Source organism: Meriones unguiculatus, chromosome 10 (assembly GCF_030254825.1).
Source record: "Meriones unguiculatus strain TT.TT164.6M chromosome 10, Bangor_MerUng_6.1, whole genome shotgun sequence".
NCBI lineage: Eukaryota > Metazoa > Chordata > Mammalia > Rodentia > Muridae > Meriones > Meriones unguiculatus.
Window position 1 is genome coordinate 72,861,907 of NC_083358.1, and position 21,192 is coordinate 72,883,098.

General features: G+C 41.9%; 1 protein-coding gene across 3 annotated transcripts in view; it reads right to left on the reverse strand.

The window, feature by feature from the left end:
• Ppa2 (inorganic pyrophosphatase 2) overlaps positions 1-21,192 on the reverse strand; it is a 67,704-nt gene that overhangs the window by 5,867 nt on the left and 40,645 nt on the right. For all 3 annotated transcript variants that reach the window (XM_060392671.1, XM_060392672.1, XM_060392670.1), the window contains 2 exons: positions 6,634-6,761; positions 3,329-3,414 (listed from right to left, as the gene is read on the reverse strand). In XM_060392671.1, the coding sequence (XP_060248654.1) occupies positions 3,329-3,414; positions 6,634-6,761 (214 nt within the window). The remainder of the gene's footprint in view (positions 1-3,328; positions 3,415-6,633; positions 6,762-21,192) is intronic.

Below are 21,192 nucleotides of genomic sequence, written 5' to 3' on the forward strand. Positions count from 1 at the left end.
TCTGAGAAAGCGCCAGATTGCTTTCCAGAGTGGTTGTACAAGTTTACATTCCCACCAGCAGTGGAGGAGGGTTCCCCTTTCTCCACAACCTCTCCAGAATGTGTTGTCATTTGAGTTTTTGATCTTAGCCATTCTGATGGCTGTAAGGTGAAATCTTAAGGTTGTTTTTATTTGCATTTCCCTGATGGCTAATGAGGTTGAGCATTTCTTGAAGTGTTTCTCTGCCATTCAATATTCCTCTGCAGAGAATTCTCTGTTTAGCTCTGTACCCCATTTTTTAATTGTATTGCTTGATTTGTTGCTTTTTAATTTCTTTAGTTCTATATATATACTGGATATGAGTCCTCTGTCAGATATAGGGTTAGTGAAGATCCTTTCCCAATCTGTAGGCTGTTGTTTTGTTCTGAGGACAGTGTCCTTTGCTTTATAGAAGCTTTTCAGTTTCATGAGGTCCCATTTATTGGTTGTTGCTCTTAGAGCCTGTGCTGTTGGTGTTCTGTTCAGGAAGTTGTCTCCTGTACCAATGAGTTCTAGGCTCTTCCCCACTTTTTCTTCTCACTGATTTAATGTGTCTGGTTTTATGTTGAGGTCTTTGATCCACTTGGACTTTAGTTTTGTGCAGGGTGATAAGTATGGATCTATTTGCATTTTTCTACACATCATGACTACATTTAACCTCTACAATGACAATCAAATCCTACATACAGAGAGCGACTATGTGGTGAGTTTCCTCTATGGAATAAGTGCTGGAATTGGAAAGATACAGACAGACTCTCTTTCCCAGAGAGACACAGAAGATGAGGGATAAGAAGAAACTATACCATGAAAACGATATGAAACTGAAAAGCTAAGCACCAGCTCAGCTTCTTTTCCAAATAGTATGGGCCTGGAAACTCGAGTCCCTCCTTGACCCTAAAGCAGGCCACCACTGCACAGGCCTCACTCCCCAGATGGCAGCAGAGGCCACCATCCCTCTTACACATATATAGTAAAGGCATCTTCTAAAAATTCCACAGAAAAGCTGGCAGGTTGAAATGGATGTAGAAAACACTATTAGAGAAAGGAGCTAAGACCAAGTTCCTTTTATTTTTAATCAAAGGAAAAAGTACCTAGCAATGACTGTCTCCTTAAGAGCTGAATGGAAAGGGACACACATAAACACTTGTTTTCTCTCAAATGGACCTAACAGCTACATATTATCAAATTTATCTTCACAATTGCTTTGTGAAGTATGCTGGGAAGCTGGGGGAAGAAAATCTGTCCATTTATGTGTTTGGTTTTCAGACTACACCCATCTGTAACTGGCAACCATGATCACAAGTAGGTTCTCATTGCAACGCAGTGCAGAACTTATTTTCATTTTTTTCCACAAACAATATTTAATTTATAGATAGAGCGTACAGATTTTTGAATAACATTATTTATTCAGGTATTTCTGTGTCTATTTATTATGTGTGTGTACACTTGCCACAGCATGCTGTGAAAATCAGAGGACAGCACCCCGGAGTTACTTCTCTCCTCCTACTCTATCAGTCCCAGGAATTGAACTTGGGTCATCAGCCTGATGGCAAGTGCATTTTCCTGCTGAGCCATCTCGCTGGTCCAGATCTGATTTTTATTTGTTTTTGCTTCTTTGAGGCAGTCCCATGTTGGAACAGAACTTGCCTCTCCTGCTCTGGAATTACAGGTGTGCGTGTCACACCCAGTTCTGTGTGAAAGATCTGAAGTCAGCTGTGTGTGTGAGAAAAGAAATAAAAAGAGGAGGGCAGAAGAAATAACTCAGCAGCCAGGCCCGGGATTTGATTCACAGCACCTACAATGAGGCTCACAACTATATGCAACTCCAGTTTTAGGGGATCCAATGCCCTCTTTCGGCATCTGCATGCATATGGTGCAGATACTCAAGTCCAAATACCCACACACATAAAAAAATAATTAAATAACTAAACAACTAAAAAATTAAAATAAAAGGCAGCAGACAAAACAATTAGATCCTACAAGGTCTTAAGGGCTTGTCCTCCAGAGAAAGCCTGGTGGCAGATAAGCCTGCTCTACATAGTTTGTTTCTATGATGCGGACGAACGCCTTCCCTGTAATTGCTGAGCAAGCAGAGGAGAGAGCACACAGAAGGAGCTTCTGTAGGTTGGACTCCCAGACTAAATGCTGAATATCCAGCTGCATTTAAGCTTCACAAGGACCTTTGTATTTTATTTTCCAAAATAAAATTAACACATAATTGAAAATGTGTCTTTGATCAAAACTACATGCTACAGCTCAGCTTCAATACACACAGAGCAACTAATGCTCAAGTTGTACACTTACACACAGCAGAGGTGTGAGAGCCCAGAGGGCACAAGGCTATGGAAATGATGACCAAGATGCTTCTGGAACAGGAGGCATTTAAGATAGAGAGACAGCTGGCTGGAGGACATACATCATGAAGTGAGAGAAGCAGGCCTCGTCGGTACTGAAAAGTTGGATTAAAGCTCACAACTGAAGGGACTCCCAAGAAGGCATTCTTTACCATAAAGATGATAAAGTTACATTTACACTCATGAAAGGTAAATCTATTTAGCACTTGAGAGGTAGAGGCAGGATTCAGATTCCAGCATTTTTGTTTTCTATTTCACATTATGCTAGTAGATGTAGGGAAAAGCCCACATGGAATCTATGCAGAAAAGGTCTTAACCCTCTAGGCTACTACTGTTTGATTCCTCTTAATTCTTTAGTGGTCCAGGTCAGTTGGACAAGAAGACTTTGTATTGCTTCTGGGCTGCAAGTTGGCTGAGCAGGAAAAGGTGCTCAAGGGCAAGCCCATCTATTGACTTCCATCCCTGAATCTACAAGGTGGAAAGAGACTCTTGCAAGTTGTCCACTGAATGCTGCATTTGTGCTGTGGCATACACAAGCATGCATGCACATACACACTCACCCACATGAAATAGAGGTTAAAAAAAGAAAAACAGCTTTTACTGTTTGTAAGATATGACGCAGTAGTTTTTATGTAAACAAAATAACCATTTATCTACATACTAGAAACTGCTGTTGTTAAGACATCTTTGCCCCCACCACAGTAGATTGCATTAAACATTTGTTTATTTGCCACTGTATCTTACTGAAATAGAAATTATTTCGAAGAAATGAACCACCCTTGACTCCTAGCTGTCAGTGACAGGCAGTACTCAGCAGTGACCACTGAAATAATTTTTAAGTAATTTTAAGTGTAAAATAATTGAACTCCCCTTCTTTGAAACCCTGGGACTTCAGCACTATTATATGGTGGGCTTAGCAGAAAGTGACAATAAATTAATATTGTACACGTTCTTACCAACTGATGGCTCCCCGGTCACATTTCTTTGCAAGCATCGCTTTCCAGCATTCATGTGCATTGTTAACAACTTCAAGGGCGAAATCCTAGTTCCAACCAAAAAACAGACAGAGCTAGTTGCAACCCAGTTCTAACCAAAACAATGTTATACCCACATAGAATGGTGAACTGCTAAGTGCAGGAGCTCTGGAATTGGGCAGATGAGTAGAAAACCTTTCTTAGTTACCAGCTTGATGCAGGTGCTTGGTGCTTACCTCTTAAACTAACTTTTATTCACCTGATTTAACTGTTGTCTCCCAGGCTTACTGCCTCTGTCTGATAATCTAGGCCTAGTCCCAGAAGCTTCTATATAATCTAATCTAGCAACTATACAACCTAATCTAGGCCTGGAATGCTTTCAGCCCCTGAGATTTACTGATGAATAAGATCACCCTTTCTAGCTCTATCTGAATTCTGGCTGACTGGTTCAACTCAGCTGTTCTGGCTCAAGCGCCTCTCCAAGCTGACTGATTCAAACTGGCTTTTCTCACTTCTGACTGAATTGCTCTGCTTGGCCTCAAACTAACTCCAGCAATCTGTTCTAATCTTTTGGCTCCTTCTCATTCTGGCTCATTCTGACTTCACTCTATCTTCATTCTGTCTACCTTGTTCTTTCTTCAACCTCTCTCTGTAAAACTCTCCTAGTAAAAAAAATTGCCCATGAATTCCAGGAACTGAACTGCCACAAACTCAACTCCACTGCACTGACTCTTAACTCACTCTCAGTCAAACTACTTGAACAGCATTGACTAGAACTCAGAGATCTGCATGCCTCTGAGTATTGGGATTAAAGCCCTGTACCACCATGTGTGGATCTAAGCTTTTCTTTACTTGAAACTTGCTCTATATCAGGCTGGCCCTGAACTCAGAGATCTGCTTACCTCTCTCTCCTGAGATTACAGTAGAATCACACAGCCCTACAAGGTCTTTGGATGGGATCTCTTGCCAGAGCAGCCATGCTCTGAACTAAAATTCTACACATATCTTCACTAAGCCTCAATTTCTTATTGGGAGGAATAGCATAGAATGGGTGGGGCACAATCTTTAGAAAGGCAGGCAAATGAAAGCCTGTGGGTCAAACATGGGCTGCCACCTGTCTTTGGCCCATGGATGTTTTAGTGGTACAATAGCAGTGTTGAGAAGATGTTGGGAACCATACTGTGTGTGGAAAACCCAAACAATTTACCACCTGACCTGTACAGACATAGTTTGCCCATCTTGAATCTAAACCACAGACATAGTGAATGAATGAATAAAATGATGCAAACTCAAGTGCTAAGCCTAATCCACAATTTGGGAGGAAGAATGTATATGTTTACTTCATCGTTGCCATGACTGCACACAGTCTGATTGTAATTTTGCACAACTCGCTGTCTAAAAGCAGTAAATCTTCTTAGAACCTCCAAGTCTTTCTCAGTACTAATTCATAAAATATCTAAAATTACACACTCGGTAATAAATGAGTATTTGGGTAGCTGTACATTTAGTAACACCCCATAACAAAAATCTTCTTTATTCAAAGGAGAAAATCGTTTTTCCTTATTTTTCAAAATTAGCTTGTGTGTGTGTGCGCCGTGTATATGCATGTGCAGCACATGTGTGCAGGAGCCCTGGGATTCAGGAGAGAGCTTGAGATGCCCCTGAAGTTGAGTTGCAGGTGTATGTCAACCGTATGTAGTGCTGAAAGCCAATCCGGAATCTTCTGCAAAGGCAGTAAGACCTCTTAACCAGTGAGCCATCTCTCTAGGCACCAATGGAAAAAAAATGAATAAATAAAATTATTTTCTGATTTTTCCATTCTAAATGTTGTTTCTTTTCTTTAAAAGGAGAATTCTTACTTGTTAACTAATTCATACTAGCTTTATTCTCCTCAATTACAACTAATTATTATCACACTGAAGAAATAATCTTTGGCTCTGAGATAGACTTGTAATGAGACCTTTAACCTGTGAAATGAAAGTTCTCTCAGGTCTACAGCTGAGAAAAACACAGCAGCTTTATTGTCAATGGGGTGGTATTGGAATACTATTTTAGATAAGGGGATAAGAAATCAAAGTTATTATGTGAATAATACAGGGAAGGATTCTTAAAATTATTAGATAATTCTGTTTGTAATAAATTCCAGTACCTGCTTAATGAAATGGGCTGGAAAAACTCAAGGATTAAAAGTGAGAACTGTTTTCAACCACATAGAAGAGGCGCAGTTAAACGTTTTCAGGCTCTGTGTTTTAATGGCAATCATAAAAAGCAGTACATCAACTGATGGGTATTACAAGAAAGACCCAGCCATCATACAGAAAAGAAGCAATGTTTGTCCAAAGCCACCAGAACACAGAACACACCTGACTCTGCATATTCACAACTTGAAACACTGCCTTTGAGGCAATATAGGTGTGTGTGTGTGTGTGTGTGTGTGCGCGCTCGTGCATATGCACGTGTGTGTCTGTTACTTACATAGTTCCAAATGAAGGACATAGCATATACTTTGAGAGAAAAGATAGAAATAATTTATTTTAAAAGTATCCAACATTGCATTTTTAAGACAAGTCTAAAATAACTTTTATATTTTAAAACTCTAAACAAAGCTCTCGTGACATTAAGGATTCTTTTAATGAGACTTTCAAGAATACACTGAGTCCAGCGATCAGTTCTTACAAAGAAACACTTGCTGTCAGCTTTACGCTTTTATAAAATGCTTTGTTTCACTTATAGAAGATACTTTCTGTACTCACTTAGAAATTGGTTAAGAGTGTGCAATTTATTTAGTGGTAACAGTTTTAGAAAAAAAAACATTCCATGTTTTAGACTTCAGCTTTCTGGCTGATTTTCTCCATTTGTGTCATATTAGATTAGACACATTTTTGTGGAATCTTTGTGGCATTCTAATGGAAAAAATCCTCTACCAGGAAGATAATTCAAGTGCTCTCTTAATTGTTAAGCAACTTCAGTCAGGCATGGTAAAATTTAGACAGAAGGGAATCTTGGATGGAGTTACATGAAGGGAAAGTAGACTTCTCAAGCAAAAAAGAAAAAAGGAGCATCTTTCATACACAATCTGCAAAATTTAAAGTAACTGCAGAATTCCTTCACTTTCTGGGATGAGCTATATGTAGATCAGCTCATAATGCCCGTAAATACAGACATCAGTAAAGCCACTTTGTAGGAGAGGGAGTAGGGAAGGAAATAAGAGTGGAGGTCAGGTCACACCAGGTCATCTAAGTGAGCCACCAGGAGGTACACACTAAAATACAGATTCTCCACTTTACCTTGTTTTTGAATTCTCCATTGAAAGCAAACTTGTTTTCTGGCTTTCCTTCTGGTACCTTATAAAGTCTCAACCAATCGAGAGTGGCCTCCAGGTAGCCTGGCTTGAACTTCTTAACATCATCAATATCTGTGAGGGAAGAAACAGAAACACCTTGTTAAAAATCATGTACGCTGAGCAGTACAGTCAGTCCTGGCGTGCAGAGGCCAGGAAGTGTGTGTGGAAGGGAGGGGCTAGTCCAGCTTACATCATCAGCAACTATGCCGGCGATGGTTGACATGCCTCATATCACATGTGGACTTCTAATTCCCTATGTAAAATACGGTTCCTCCATTCCACAATCATTTACCGAGTTCCTGTCTGGGAGTTCACAGGGCTATGAGGTTGTCACAGACAGACTCAGGGCGGCGGTCGTTATGAAGTAAGGAAGTGAAAGAAAGAATGAGAGAAGGAGTCCCAAGAAGGAGTCAGGCAGGAGCAGAAAAAGGCGGAAGGAACAACATGTAGGACGTGAGGGAGCGTGTTACAAGTAATAGAACTGACTATGTCCGGTGTGCTAAGTTGGGTGGAGACTGGATCTCAGCGAATATCCCACAACTTTCCTCTGCTGGCTGTGTCCCAGTTGGACCTACAGTTAGTGGGGTGGGGACTGTCTAACTCTACGATATGGGCCCAGCAGGGAACAGTGTAAGAGAGGGAGTGGAGGAGGTAAATAAAGGTGGGGGTCAGATGCGGAGAGAATGGGGGCAGGAGGCCTGAGTGCTTGGAGAGAGAAGGGAAACCAAGGACAGGGGCATCTCTGAGACAAACTAGAGACCTGCACTAGGATAGGCTTCTGGGAGGATATGGGGGTGACTCTAGCTGAGACTGAAGAGGCTACCTTCTAGCCAGACAAGTGGAGGGAGGGGGCACAAACCACCCACAAAAACTTTGCCCGAAATTTACCCTGCCTACAAGATGTGCAGGGATAAAGACAGAGCAGAGATTGAGGGAATGTGCAATAATGCCTCGCCCAACCTGAGACCCACTCCATGGGAGAGAGCCCACTATTAATGACACTCAGTTATGCTTGCAGATGGGAGCCTTGCATACTGTTCTCTGAGAGGCTTCACCCAGCAACGGATTGGAGCAGATGTTGAGACTCACAACCAAACATTAGGAGGAGCACAAGGAGCCCGGTGGAAGAGTCGGGGGAAGGATAGAAGGACCCGGAGGGAAGAAGAACTCTACAAGAAAACCAACAGAATCAAATAATCTGGGCTCACTGAGGCTGAAGCTCTAAGGACAATGAGGACCCACCCCCCATACATATGTAGCCAATGGGCAGCTGAGTCTTCATGTGGGTTTCCTAGTAAGGTGAGCAGGGGCTGTCTCCGACATGGACTCTGTGCCTGCTTTTCAATCACTACCCCCTGGCTGGGCTGCCTTGTCTGGCCTCAGTGGAAGAGGACATGCTTAAGCCTGAGGTGACCTTATGTGCTGGGGTGGGTTGGGAAGGGGAGTGGGGGCTCCCCTTTTCTGAGCAGGTAAGGAGGACGGGGGAAAAGGGTGGGAAGTTGGAGATGGGAGGAGAGGAGGAAGGAGGTATGATTGGGATTATATATAATGTATGTATATATATTGGTACTACTCCTCATTCTTACAAAATAGCTCTGTAAATTGATTAATTCCAGGTTTTTCCCACTTAATGTTCTCATATTTGTTTGGGAAAATCGTTTAGTATACCAAGTTGAATAACTAGAAATGTACTTTAATTTCCAAAATAATTTCTTATACTTTATAATTTGATTGATGACTCTATCCCTGTACCTCACCCAAACCACTGGTCTTTATCCCACTGTATAAAACATGTTTCATTATCTTGATTTAAATCACCACTTTCAAAGAAAGAAGAAGCTAATTATCCAATACCCTTTTCAGCCAAGGAAGCTCTTTGCTCAGAACTTATGGAAGGGACCTTTAAGATACCAGTGATTAAAAATGTCAAAGATTTAATAATGCCAAATCCAAGTACAACTCTCCAGTAGAAGCTAAACTTGCCAATTCTCAACTAATTACATCCCCAGGGAAAACAGCTGCTTTTTCATAAACAACACAAAACTCAGACAAAATGGGAAGCATTCAATTTTAACATTTTAGAAACCTCAGCAAGTCTCCAACCAGAAATACAGGTCAACGAAGTACCTTTCTGAAAGCAGGAAACACTGCACCTAAAATTGTAAGCAGATTCACTGTTTACAGAGTACATTGATGCTAAGCATAAGGAAACTATAGTGAAGAGAGCTCACCCGTCTGCTCAGATGTGACAGAGCAGCACGAGAACCATGAGATGAATTCTTAACCTGTTTCATCTCATTGCATGGTTACACCATCCCGCCAAGGGTGTTAGGAATAACTGCACCTGTGTTTACACGCCTCTGTCTATTATGATAAAATACACGCAGCACACTCATTCCTGTCTCCTGTAGTCACGTCAGGAGTATGGCTCGGGGGCACTGTGCTCACCCATAACATCTAATCGTCAGTGCTGTCCATCTGTAGGCCTTCTCTGTCAGATACATTTTTGTAATTTAGGATATTTTAAAGGACAGTAAGTTTTTAGCACCCGTTCATCTCCACTCTGAGGATTTTATATGAAAGTTTATAATGTAGACAGTTACGCCTTTTACTGCAGGATGGACCACTCCAACCGGAAGCAAGGGAACCTGGAAGGTTATTTATGAAATCAAGCTAAATAGATCGTGGCTTCTCTCCTGCACTAACCAAGCCCTTTTAACGGAACTACTTATCACTTTACTGAACTAATTAACAAAGACTGCAACGTGTAAAATATTCTGACTTAGTCTGTGTGGAGTCTGGTGGGGCCCTCTAGAAGGAAGCACGCACCTCTCCCACTCTCAGTTGGGTTTTATCTTTGCCAAGTATCAGATGTCCTCATGCCCAAGGCATCCTGCAGTGGTATCTGTGGCCATCGTTATGGGTTTAGCTAAATATTATGGAAGCAGGTGAATAGATTAATACAAAAGTGTGGGCTTCTGTGAAATTAATTTTGAATATTCTGGAAGAATCCCAGAAAACTGATTACTAAAAACATCTGTCATCAATTTAGGGCTGGTAATAAAGGAGAGAAAATCTTAACATCTGCAGTGCACACAGGCTGCTGAGCTACTGACGTGGGAAAAGCACCTTACATAAGAGAAGTCAAGCTAATGCACTGAAGTGAACTCTTTTCTCAAAAGATTGTTTTTACGCTTATTTTATATGTTTGAGTGTTTGCCTACGTGCGCACCACGTGCATACAGTCAGTCCCACCAAAGCTTCCTGTTCTCATCCACTCCGAACTGGAAATTCAGTGTCCCGTCACCGAGGAAACCACAGTGTACTGGTATCACAGGGCTCCATCCAGTGACGGCACGAGGCATGCTGCTCCGCCCAGCATACGGCTCTCCAGGACACATACAAGAGCAAAAAGTTACACTTAAAGGGCACAGGACACCCGATAGATCATGGACACTGGACCACACCAATGCAAATTCTAGAGAATATTAGAAAGGAGAACAATGTTTGTTATGGGCTTAGGGTAGGAAGAGAGGACTCACTGGCTGTGCACAGGCAGGGAGTTTGTAGGTAACAGAAGCATTTGGTCTGAGGATAAACTTACACAGCTGTCAGAACTCAAACTCCGTATTTCAAGTGCAGCGACTCTACGTCAACACGGAAAGGGCTAGGGACACAGTTCAGTTAGCAGTGTTCACCTAGCGTGTACAAGCCCTGAGTTTTCAGTCTCATAAACTGGGTATGGCACACACCCACGAACCTACCCTTTGGGGAGGTGGAAGCCAGAGGATCACAAGTTCAAGGTCATCCTTGGCTACAATGAAAGTTTGAATCTAGCAGGAGATACACGAGGTCCTTTCTCAAATAATCAAACAAAGGAAAAATGGGAGTCCTACTCATCAAGGAGTTTACAGTTGAGACACAGAAACAAATTACAAACATGGGAAAACAAACATTTAACTGCATTCAAAAAAAAAAAACAGTGTGGAGGAAAGATTATGTTTGCCTTATAGAATCAAAGTCACTCAGAGGAGTGCTGACTTTTAGACTGGCTCTTGAAAGATAGGTGTTTCCTGGTAGACAAAGGACGTTTTGTGACGGAGATGTTTCTGCAAAGCCACCAAGCTATAAAAGAGCCTGGCACATGTAGGAGGTGGGATATGCCAGGTGTTGGGGGGATCCAGTTTACAGAGTAAATGTCAGGAAACAGTAGAAAGCATCAGGTGACGTTTACCAAGGTAGAGAATTTGCATGTCTTTTTAAAGAGCGAGAGTGGGAAGGTTTTCTACCCTTGTTTTAAAGTAAGATCTCTCTAAGATCAGTTTGATAAACGATGCAGAGGGTAAATTTTAGTTTCAGGATGCTGAGACCAGAGAAATGTTAACATCCCAACAACAACAACAAAAAGCAAGATATTGACATTTGAGGAAACACAAAAGCAAGAATAGATCCGAGATATATCTGATGTAAAAAATGACAGAACCAGTAATATATTGTAGGTTGGTGACTTAGCAATGATGTGTAGCTGACAAAGTTTAAAAATGTCACAAACATAAAAACAAAGTGAATATACATGACACTAAAGGAAGAACTATAATCATTAAACATGTCAAAAATCAAGTATTAATTTTTTTCCTGTTGGAATAAAAAATACCTATTTTGAAGGTATTTTCAAATTTCACTCAAGTCCATTTTAAAAATACATACACATTGCCTTATGTAAGTCACGAGTGCTTAATTATTCTGGAGGACTTTAACCGAGACTTCACAGAGGGTGGCAAGGTATTGATAAGAGCCAACGCCAGAATGATTTTTGAATGCTGCTTTAATCACACAAATCACACAAATATCTAAAAGTTGCCTAGCTCATTTTACATTCTATGGGGAATACAACCTGGCTGCAGGTACGGGCTCGGACACTTTGTCTGCTGGGAACTTCTCAGTTCCAGCCGGACCTTTGACTCAGACCTTTGACTCTTCTTCTGATGACTTGACAGGCCTCGGAGTGCTCCGGCCAGGCCTTAGATGCAAAGGAAGCTGCAGTTGCTCAGGAGCCGCCTTCCAGGGCTGGTCTGATAAGGTGGTCCTTTCAGAACTGGTTTGTTAAGGTGGTCTGGGCTTTTCAAGCAGCCGTTCGGGAATTGGCTGGTTGGTGGCAGTCTCTCGGTGTACTCACCAGAGTCTGGCCTGCCGCACCTGAGTGGGCTCTGGCTCCAGTTTTTATACATTTTTCAGGGCATAGCTTTAACTTATCATTCTTTCACACGCACGCACACACATCAGCTGCCTTAAGCACATTCTTAGTTACTATTATTACGAATATCTTCTTATCTATCCTTGACAGCTCTGCTGTCTTACAAGCTCTCAATGTCTTAGGGGCACTGCCCAGTCACTGTCACCAAAAATGTCTCTTAACTCTGCTCCTGACAGTTTTGCTGTCTTACAGGCTCATTACATGTACCAACTCAAAAATTAAGCAATTTAGTACTTATGCTATACAGACAATAAATAGAGGCAGCCACAGACTGCCATCCCTCACCGTACTGAGAGGGCCCATTATCACACCAACATTAGAACGGAAAACCCTGCTGCCTTTAACTGAATCATTCACACCAAACCCTAACACAAGAAGAAGGCATCTATCCCACTGAGGAATTTTTATATTTAGACAAAATCTGGTAATACCTGTGCCATCTCTTTGCTTCTGTTATGTAAAGAAAGGTGGGGAAATGAGACCAGCAAATGCAGCTAAACAGGTATGCAACCAGCACGTCTAAGCAAAACCACGGGAGGCAAGCATGTGGGCTTTTACTGCTGCTCACGAGTACTCACAAAAGCACCAGACACTCACTCCCTAACGCCCACCGCACCTCCTGCACCAGGAGGAGAGGTTCCTACTCAGAGAATGACTTTCCTCAGCTGTTCATGCTGACTTGGACTGCCAAAGACTTTCATGTTTTCAGGCCTTTCTATGTGCGTATGTCTAATGCACACAGGCGGGGGCAAGGCGCCATCACCGTGCTCCCTTTCCTCCTTACCCCACAAACTCTACTCTTACTGAGGCAAAACCTACACTACAAAATATACTTACCACATGGAAACGGAAATCAGTACTATCCTGTCTCTCTATAACTCTAAATACATTAGAAAGCAATCTCAAAAAGAGTTAACAGATTTTTTTTCTAAGAATATAAATATTCATAACTAGTTAATAAACTTTGCATGACACCCCTCCTATGAAAACCATACCATTGCCTTGTATAAAGAAGTTTAAATACTTTTCTAATGTAATCTTATTTGAAGCATATTTCAGAGTGCCTACAGGGCAGACAGGTGTGGTGCTGGGGCTGGCCCTGAACCTCCAGTCTCACAAGAGTTTTCTTCGGATAGATAAAAAGTGTTTGTGTTCCCAAGAAATCGGTCTTCAAGCTCCAAAATGTGTACAGGTATGAAAACACCACAGCAAATACCATCAATGTGTGTAACTGATATACTGCTAATAATTTTGATAAACTTCCCTTTAGCAATGACACTGAAGACAGCTGTTTGCTTACAGAGGAAAAGGCAGGTGAAAGGTATTGCCAGGCAAGGAACTGGGAAACCTGGGGGTCAATGGGTAGAGGGCAACCCACAACTCAACTGCAGAAAGGCTGTATGCAGGGCTTTGAGGACATATGACTTTTCCAAGCAAATGGGAACATTTTTTTAACTTAGCCCTCGCCCATGGTACAGCATAATAGGAATATGACTACAGCCCTAAAAGTTACAGGGGTCAAGGTTCAAGAAAGCAGCATCGACTTAGACTCCCAGTAATTAGTTCCTAAAGATATGCACCACACCCTCTCCCCACACACCCAAGCCTTAAACCATTAATGAAATCAAAGGACAGACATCAAAAGAGCTACCTCTCTAGCAGACTTCTAATTATCACGAGTTCATTACTGCCTTAGGGAAAATGGTCACCACACCCCCAAAGTTACAGACTCACTTGACCAACTCAGGATACTTTAGAAGAGCAAGGAGGTTCAGTGGTGAAGCTCCTGGGGTCTGGAATGAGACTGGATTTGAAGGTCTGATGCTTTATTTTGTTTGAGTTAATAAGTATTCCCTCCCCATGCATCTCAGTTTCCTCATCTGAAAAAAATAGGGGGGTGGGGGGCAAGCACACCTCATTTGTAGTTGTGTGATGATGAAGCAGATAACTACAAAAGGAGTGTCTGGCACACTCTAGGGCTCTAGGAATACCACAGTGAAGAGCTGTGCCCAAGAGAGCACGCCAGCGTCTTCCAACAGTGCAGGGAAGGAGGCAACTCTCAACACTCGGCCTCTGGCTGCAACACTTAGCAGGGACATTCTGCCTTGCTAAATCCTCTCCCCACCTCCAGTCCTCCTTTTACTTTGGTTTCCAAGGACAATGTTAAATTACGCTCTACATTATGCTTGCTAAATCCCAGGTATGGGATATGGGGCTGCTTCTGATTGTCCACAGCAGAAGAGGAAAATCAAACACACATTAATTTGATTATTTTTTAAAATGGTAGGGGCGCTAGACATGTACATAGAAGGTAAAATTACAGCCAAACACACACACTTTCCACGTGTTCATTCCTGTTCTGAAAGACAATAAAAGAACCTATGAAGTTTATTTGATGTTTAAATTTTCCTAATTGTATGTTCAAATTCTACACATTTGAAACACTTAGAAACTCTGGGTAACTTTAGGACAATTTGATGTTGGCCTTTGAAAAGGTTCCAACTTCCTAATGTAAAAGAAGTTCCTCATTGCTCAGCTCTTGTAACTTACTCATCCAGAATGTGCTAAAATCAGTGCAATTGTTCTGATGTTAAGCTTTGGGTTTTTAAGCTTTTCTTTTTTAAAAGTATGAAATCACCTCACTGGCAAAAGTTGGTACAGGACAAAAAGACAGCAGTTTTCACTTAGTTAAAGACAGAAGCAGAAGAAATGTGCAAGCTGCCAAGTTTGGAGACCCCCATTACCTGCTCTATTGAGTTCTCCAAGAAGGTAGTCAACCCCAGAGAAGAATGACAGGCGCCCCCCCCCCAAACTTCAATCTTCTTAAAAACGCTCTGGACTTGGTTATTTCTTAACCCCGAGCTATTATCTCTAATGGCCCAGTCATCTTCAGGGCAGTCTTATTAACTCTTTCAGGCCATTAGGGTACCATTAGGAAGCATTAAGGACTAGACACTAATTACAGTTGATTAAATGGTCTCAGTGCTCCCGAAGTGTTAATGAGCCAAAGGGAATAATAATAATAATAAAAGCCAATTTTCTAACAGAGATTACAGGGTATTTTATTTCAAACATTATTTAGCTTTTAAAAGATTTCACTTTGTCCAATATAGTTGCAGAATGTGAAACTTGGCAGTAATGTTGATTTTTTAAATGTTTTGAGACAGGTTCTCACTGTGTAGTCCATGTTGGAACTACACGTGGTGATCTGTAGTGAGAATTTGTTTTAAACCTAGATATGTTATGTATGTTTTTGTTTTAATCCCAGGTGTGGAGTATGGGGGTTTTTCTTATCCATAGCAGCTATGATTTGCTTCATGCTCTGGCAGGGGCATGATTTTGCCAGCTGAAGATAGTTTAAGTTTGGAATTCTGGGAACTTTTCAGAGGGTTGATAAATGCAAGAGCCCCGAGAAGGACGGCTGCTGGGGCTGCTGCTGCTGCTTCCGCTGTTGCTTCCCTTGCTGCTGTGGTTGCTGACTGCTCTTTGCTCCTGTTGCTCTTTGTTGCTGGTTGCTACCCTGCCAGTTGGGGATGACCTGACTATGAAGATCAAATGTGCCCCTAATCAGCAGGAAGTAGTCTAATGATACTGAAGCTCCCTTTCCCCTCTAACCTTTCTCTCCTACTTAGTGTTGGGGGCTGGAAAGGATAGGGGTGGTGTAGGGAAATAGGAGAAAGAACCCAACCCAAAAGTCAAAAAAAAAAAAAAAAGTCAAAAGTCCAGCTACAGTGATCCTCCTGTTTCAACCTTGAAAGTGTTGGGTTTATGGTATAAACTATTATGCCCAGCGAATAATGCTAAGATTAGAGGAGACCAGGCAGGAACTAGAGATTTTGCTATGTGAAACACGTGTTCTCCCACATAATGGCCCGTTTCAGTTCAGTCACATCAAAGCTAAAAGCTAGAAACACAAAGTGGGACACTAGAACTTACCTAAGTCTGCATGTGCTTTCAATAGGGGAAAATAAAAGAAGCCATTTCATTACAAACTAAGTAACTCAAAAATGTCCTTGAAAAACCCACAAGTATGCCTATATGAATATAGTAAGAGATGTGTAGGTAAACACGTAAGGTCAGGTTGTGCCCTGCTTTTTCTGTGTTGTATGGAACAACAGCCTTCAGGCTGCTTCTTTGCCCAAGTGAACCCATGTTACAACGCAGCACCTGGATTCACTGCAAGAGCCAGGGCTAAGGCATCATTCATCATTCTCCTGCAGGGAGTCCACCAGTGCCTGTCCAGCACCCAGCACAAGGCTTAGAATGGTAACTGACTCACACCAGTAAAAAGTATCACTTACGTGCTTGGTTAGAGTCATACCAAGGTACTTTATGTCCTTTGTGGCTATTGTGAAGGGTATTGTTTCCCTAATTTCTTTCTCAGCCCATCTGTCTTCTGTATACAGGAGGGCTACTGATTTTTTTTTTTTTTTTGTAAGTTAATTTTGTATTCAGCCACTTTGCTGAAGTTATTTATCAGCTGTAGGAGTTTCCTGGTAGAATTTTTGGGGTCACTCATGATACTATCATATCATCTGCGAATAGTGATACTTTAACTTCTTTCTGATTGGAATCCCCTTGATCTCCTTTAATTGTCTTATTGCTCTAGCAAGGACTTCAAGAACTATGTTGAAGAGATATGGAGAGTGGGCAGCCTTGCCTTGTCCCTGATTTCAGTGGGATTGGTTTAAGTCCTAATGAGATCTGATAGGCTAGGGTCAGATGGAAGGGGAGGAGGTCCTCCTCTATCAGTGGACTGGGGAGGGGGCATGGGAGAATATAAGGGAGGGAAAGAGGGCAGAATTGGGAGGGGCTGAGGGTGGCGACTACAGCTAGGATACAAAGTGAATAAATTGTCATAAATAAAAAATTACATTAAAAAAGAAAAAAGAATCTAATCACATCTATAAAAGCATAAAATTATGCTATGCCAATTAAAAATTAAGAAAATAAAACCTAACCAATTAAAAAAAAGTGCCACTTACTAGTCAGTCCCGGAATAATACAAGTAAGACTAAAGAGCCCCAAAGGTGTCAGTTATATATTTATGCATGTATACAGTAATAATAATTAAAGAAAAAGAAGCCGTGAATTTGAGAGTGAGCGGCAGTGATATGAAAGGTTCGAGGGTAGGAAATGGCATAATTATATTTTAATTTTTAAAAACTGCAAAAGAAACTTTTTTTTTTATAATGTACCACTTGTGAGCTTATCACAGTAAATCAGAAACACACAAAATGGTATCAGACAGTTCTCCAAAGAGGATGCAAGCCTGGCCAATAAATATATGAAAAAACGACCAATATCCTTAGCCATCAGGGAAATAAGTGCAAATTAAAACTACATTGATGGCTTAGTAGGTAAAGTATCCAACACACAAACATGAGGACTTTAGTACAGAGCCTTAGAACTCATGTAAAAGCCGGATAAAACTCCCAGTACTTCCCACCAAGAAACCATACAGAGAAAGCAGGCCCACAAACTTCTCAGACACTAGAACCAAGAATGCAGAACCCCTCACATTGGTTATATAGAAGATGGGACATAATAGCCACTGACCCATCATCAGACAAATGGGTGAGCATACCACAGGACAGCACACAACCCCAGAGCCCAAGGTCCTTACGTGCTGTGATGCCCCGGTTTGATGTAACCCACTGAACCTGCAGCTAGTACAGTCCTCAAAGGCAACTCTGTGACTGGATTCCTTTAAGTTACCACCTTGCCTGACCTGCAATGACTGCTTCTATCAGCTCTCTGCCTCTGCCTTGGTAGGCAGAGAACATTGTAGGAGATTTATAAAAGCTTCCTTCACAAACTTAAAAAAAAAACAACCCAAACTTTCCTTTTATTTTTGTTTATTAAAAATTCCAAAAAGTCCCAAAAGACTAAGGGCAATCAAAGCAAGCCTGGACAAAATGAAATACTACAGAACGTAACGCCATAGCTGATTTCAACCTTGCTGGAGGAAGTATGTCATTGGGGTGGCTTTGAGATCAAAAGGCTCTTGCTACTTCTAGTTATTTCTTTCATGCTTGCTTTTGAAGAGGAAGCTGAATGTGCTTCCTCTTCCTGCCACCATGCCTGCTGGCTAAGGCCTGCTACCTGCTGTCATGTCTCCCCATCATGATGGACTCCTATCCCTCTGTAACTGTAAGCCAAAATAAACTGCTTCTGTACATTGCCCTAATCATGGTGCTTTAGCAAAAGAAAAGTAACTAATACATGAAAGTCTGAAAACACTTTAACTTCCAGGCACTGCTGAGGGCTTTGTGAATAGGGACTCCGGAAGCACAGGAAATAATGCCACAAATCAACAACATGAGGTCTCATGGAACTAAAAAGCTTCTGTACAGTGGGGAGAACTGTTGATAGAGCGAAGAGGCACCCCACAGGATGGGAGAAAATCCCTGACACCTTCACACTGGACAGAAGATTGGTGTCTAGAATATGCAAATACCTAAAAAAAAATCCAATTTAAAAAGAATGGGCTGTGGATCTGAACAGAAAGTTCTCAATAGAAGAACTACACAGGGCTGGAAAAGACTTTTTAAGAGGTGTTCAACATCCTTAGCCAGCAGAGAAATGCAGATTAAAAGTACGTCAAGAGTCCATCTCAACCTACTCAAATGGCCATTATCAGGAATACAAATGACAACAATGCTGTTGTAGACCTAGCAGGGGCAGTTCCTGAGAGTGTAAACCACTACCATTGAAATCAGACTGGATGCTTCTCAACAAACTAGCAATGGAACTTGCTACTACAGTATGACCCAGCTGGGCATCAATACTACTGGGCACTTACCCAATGGACTCTATATCCTACTGCACAGACATTTATGCACACACGTTCATTGCTCATCTATGCATAGTTGCAAGGAAACAGATGCCCATCATTCGATGAGTGGGTAAGAAAATGAGGTACCTATACACAATGGAACATTACTCAGTTGGAAAGAAAAGTAGTATCATGAACTATGCAATGTGAATGAATAGAACTAGAAAATATATAGTCAAGTTCCCAGACCAGAACACAAAGTCACTCAAGTGGAGACCCTGGCTTCTAAGCTTTTGTTTCATGTGTTTCAACTTGGAGCATAAGGGGAAGCCAGGAAATTAGAAAGGGGCCATTGTGTGTGTTTGGGGGGGTATGTTTCAGGGGTGATAGTACATAATAGATAAAGTTAAAGTAGTGAGGTAGAATACTGAGGGCAGAAAGGCTTAAGAAGGGAAGAACTCAGGAGGATAGGAGAAATGGAAAGATTAACTTAAAGCAGGAGTATATGAAAAAGCCTGTGGAAACCCACTATCTCTCCACTCAACAAAACATGAGAGGGATGGTTGAATATGTGGGGTATGGAAGGGGAGGATACTAGGTATTACAGTTTAAGTGGGGATGGAGGCAGTGTGGTGGGGGAGAAAAGTAACCAGCGGGTTAGCCAAAACTAAGGAAGGATCTACGAAAAAGCCTTAGGAAAACCCACCAGAAAGTGAGCTAATTTTAAATCTAACTAAAAAGAAAAAAAAAAAAAAAAGAGTCTGAATGTGGTCCCCAGCATAGGTGAACAATGCTACTTCCAGAAAGCATGGTAATTAAATAAAAATCTTGGTGAAAGGCGCACTCCCACTATGGGTTATAGGTCAGGGTGGCCCCAGAGGCTTTCAAAACAACACAGGTTATTTCCAGGGCCTTTGGTTACCCACTGTAACTATATAGGACAAGACTCTGTTGCTGAAGAAACCACAAACTTTGGCTGCAGGAATATGATAAGTACCAAGCCAGCAGGAAGCTCCCTCCTTCCTGGCTAGCTTTCATAGTGCCAGAGTGTGCTACACAGGCTGCCGGGAGAAGAGAACACATCTGTGGTCTTATTCAGCACCAAACCTTGCGAGCTCAATACTGACATGCTTGGCAAGATATGTTCACTACGCTAACAGTGGCCTAACTGTTCCTGGTAAGCAGCTACCTTCTGATTAGATTCCAATCATGTCCCACAGGAGGAAATTTCCTACCTGGTAGAAGTCCATGACTTGGGAGGTCACAGGCCCTGAGGAACCGGCTATTGTTGTTTTCCTAAATGGTCGTATTATCAAACTATCTTCTAAATATTTGTGTCTATATCCAAACACATGGGCTGCTCTCAACCTTGGCTGTCCAGAAAAGCATCTCTGTGCACGAGGCAGCAGTCAATGCAGAGGCTCACAATTGGTCAGAGTGCGGAGAATAAGTGACTATGAGTGTCTAGCCCTAAAAGGGCCTTTGCTATCAACAACCACCTCTACCTACCCTCCACCAAGTCTCAAGAAACACCAAGGTTGGGGAAGTAGAATATAAAAGCTAGCAGATCGGAGGGGTGCTGTGAAATGCTGTCTTCTGAAGATGACACACATGAGCTTACACGGCTCTGTGGCAGACAACCTTCACAGGATCTGGGAGGTAAGCCAGCCAGGATTTCAGCACATGTGGAGAGGGAGCTCTGGAGGCTCTGCCTCTTGCTGAGGAGCTACCCTCAGTGAATGGCTGCTTGGAGAGAGAGTCATCCATTCTTCGTTGGGAGTGTGGCCATCAGTCATACCAGACTTCAGCTGATGGCCCCCTAGCTACCCCCACGTGCTCGGCCCTAATCAGACTTCATGAACTATTATTTAAAACAACAACAACAAAAGAGGATATGAAGCTAGTGGGAAGCTAGTGAAAGCTAGCAAACAGGTAGAAAGGGGATTTGATCATGTGTTCATGGAAGAAATTCTCTAAGAATAAAAAAAAAAAGAAAGAAAAACAAATTCTGAAAATAACAGGTGACAATATTTAAATTGCTACAAAACCACTTCCTCTTTGTGACAGTAATTTCAACTCCATGTGATAATTTATATTTCAAGTCACTGTACTTGTTTTAAGGACAAGCTAAAAACAAAAGTTCGAACCCTTGCGGTCTCAAGAGGTGCTAGAGACTGCTGAAGGTTGCCTGGAGGGGCAGTCCATCCACATGAAAGTCATCACCCATGCCGGGATGGCTTTCTGATGACACCCACACGGCTGCAGACTGCCCTCACCAATGCTGAAGGAAGCCCGATAGACGCTGCTTCCCAAGGTCGACTTCGGCGGACTGTGCTTAAGTTTGTCCCTGGTACCTTGGAAGGAGGGAGTAGATGGCTGTTTACAACTCCTGAGGAAAGAGTTCCTCAGTGTGAATACAGCTTGAGGTGTGATGCTTAAGACTTAAATTAGAATAATTTAGGAAGAAACAT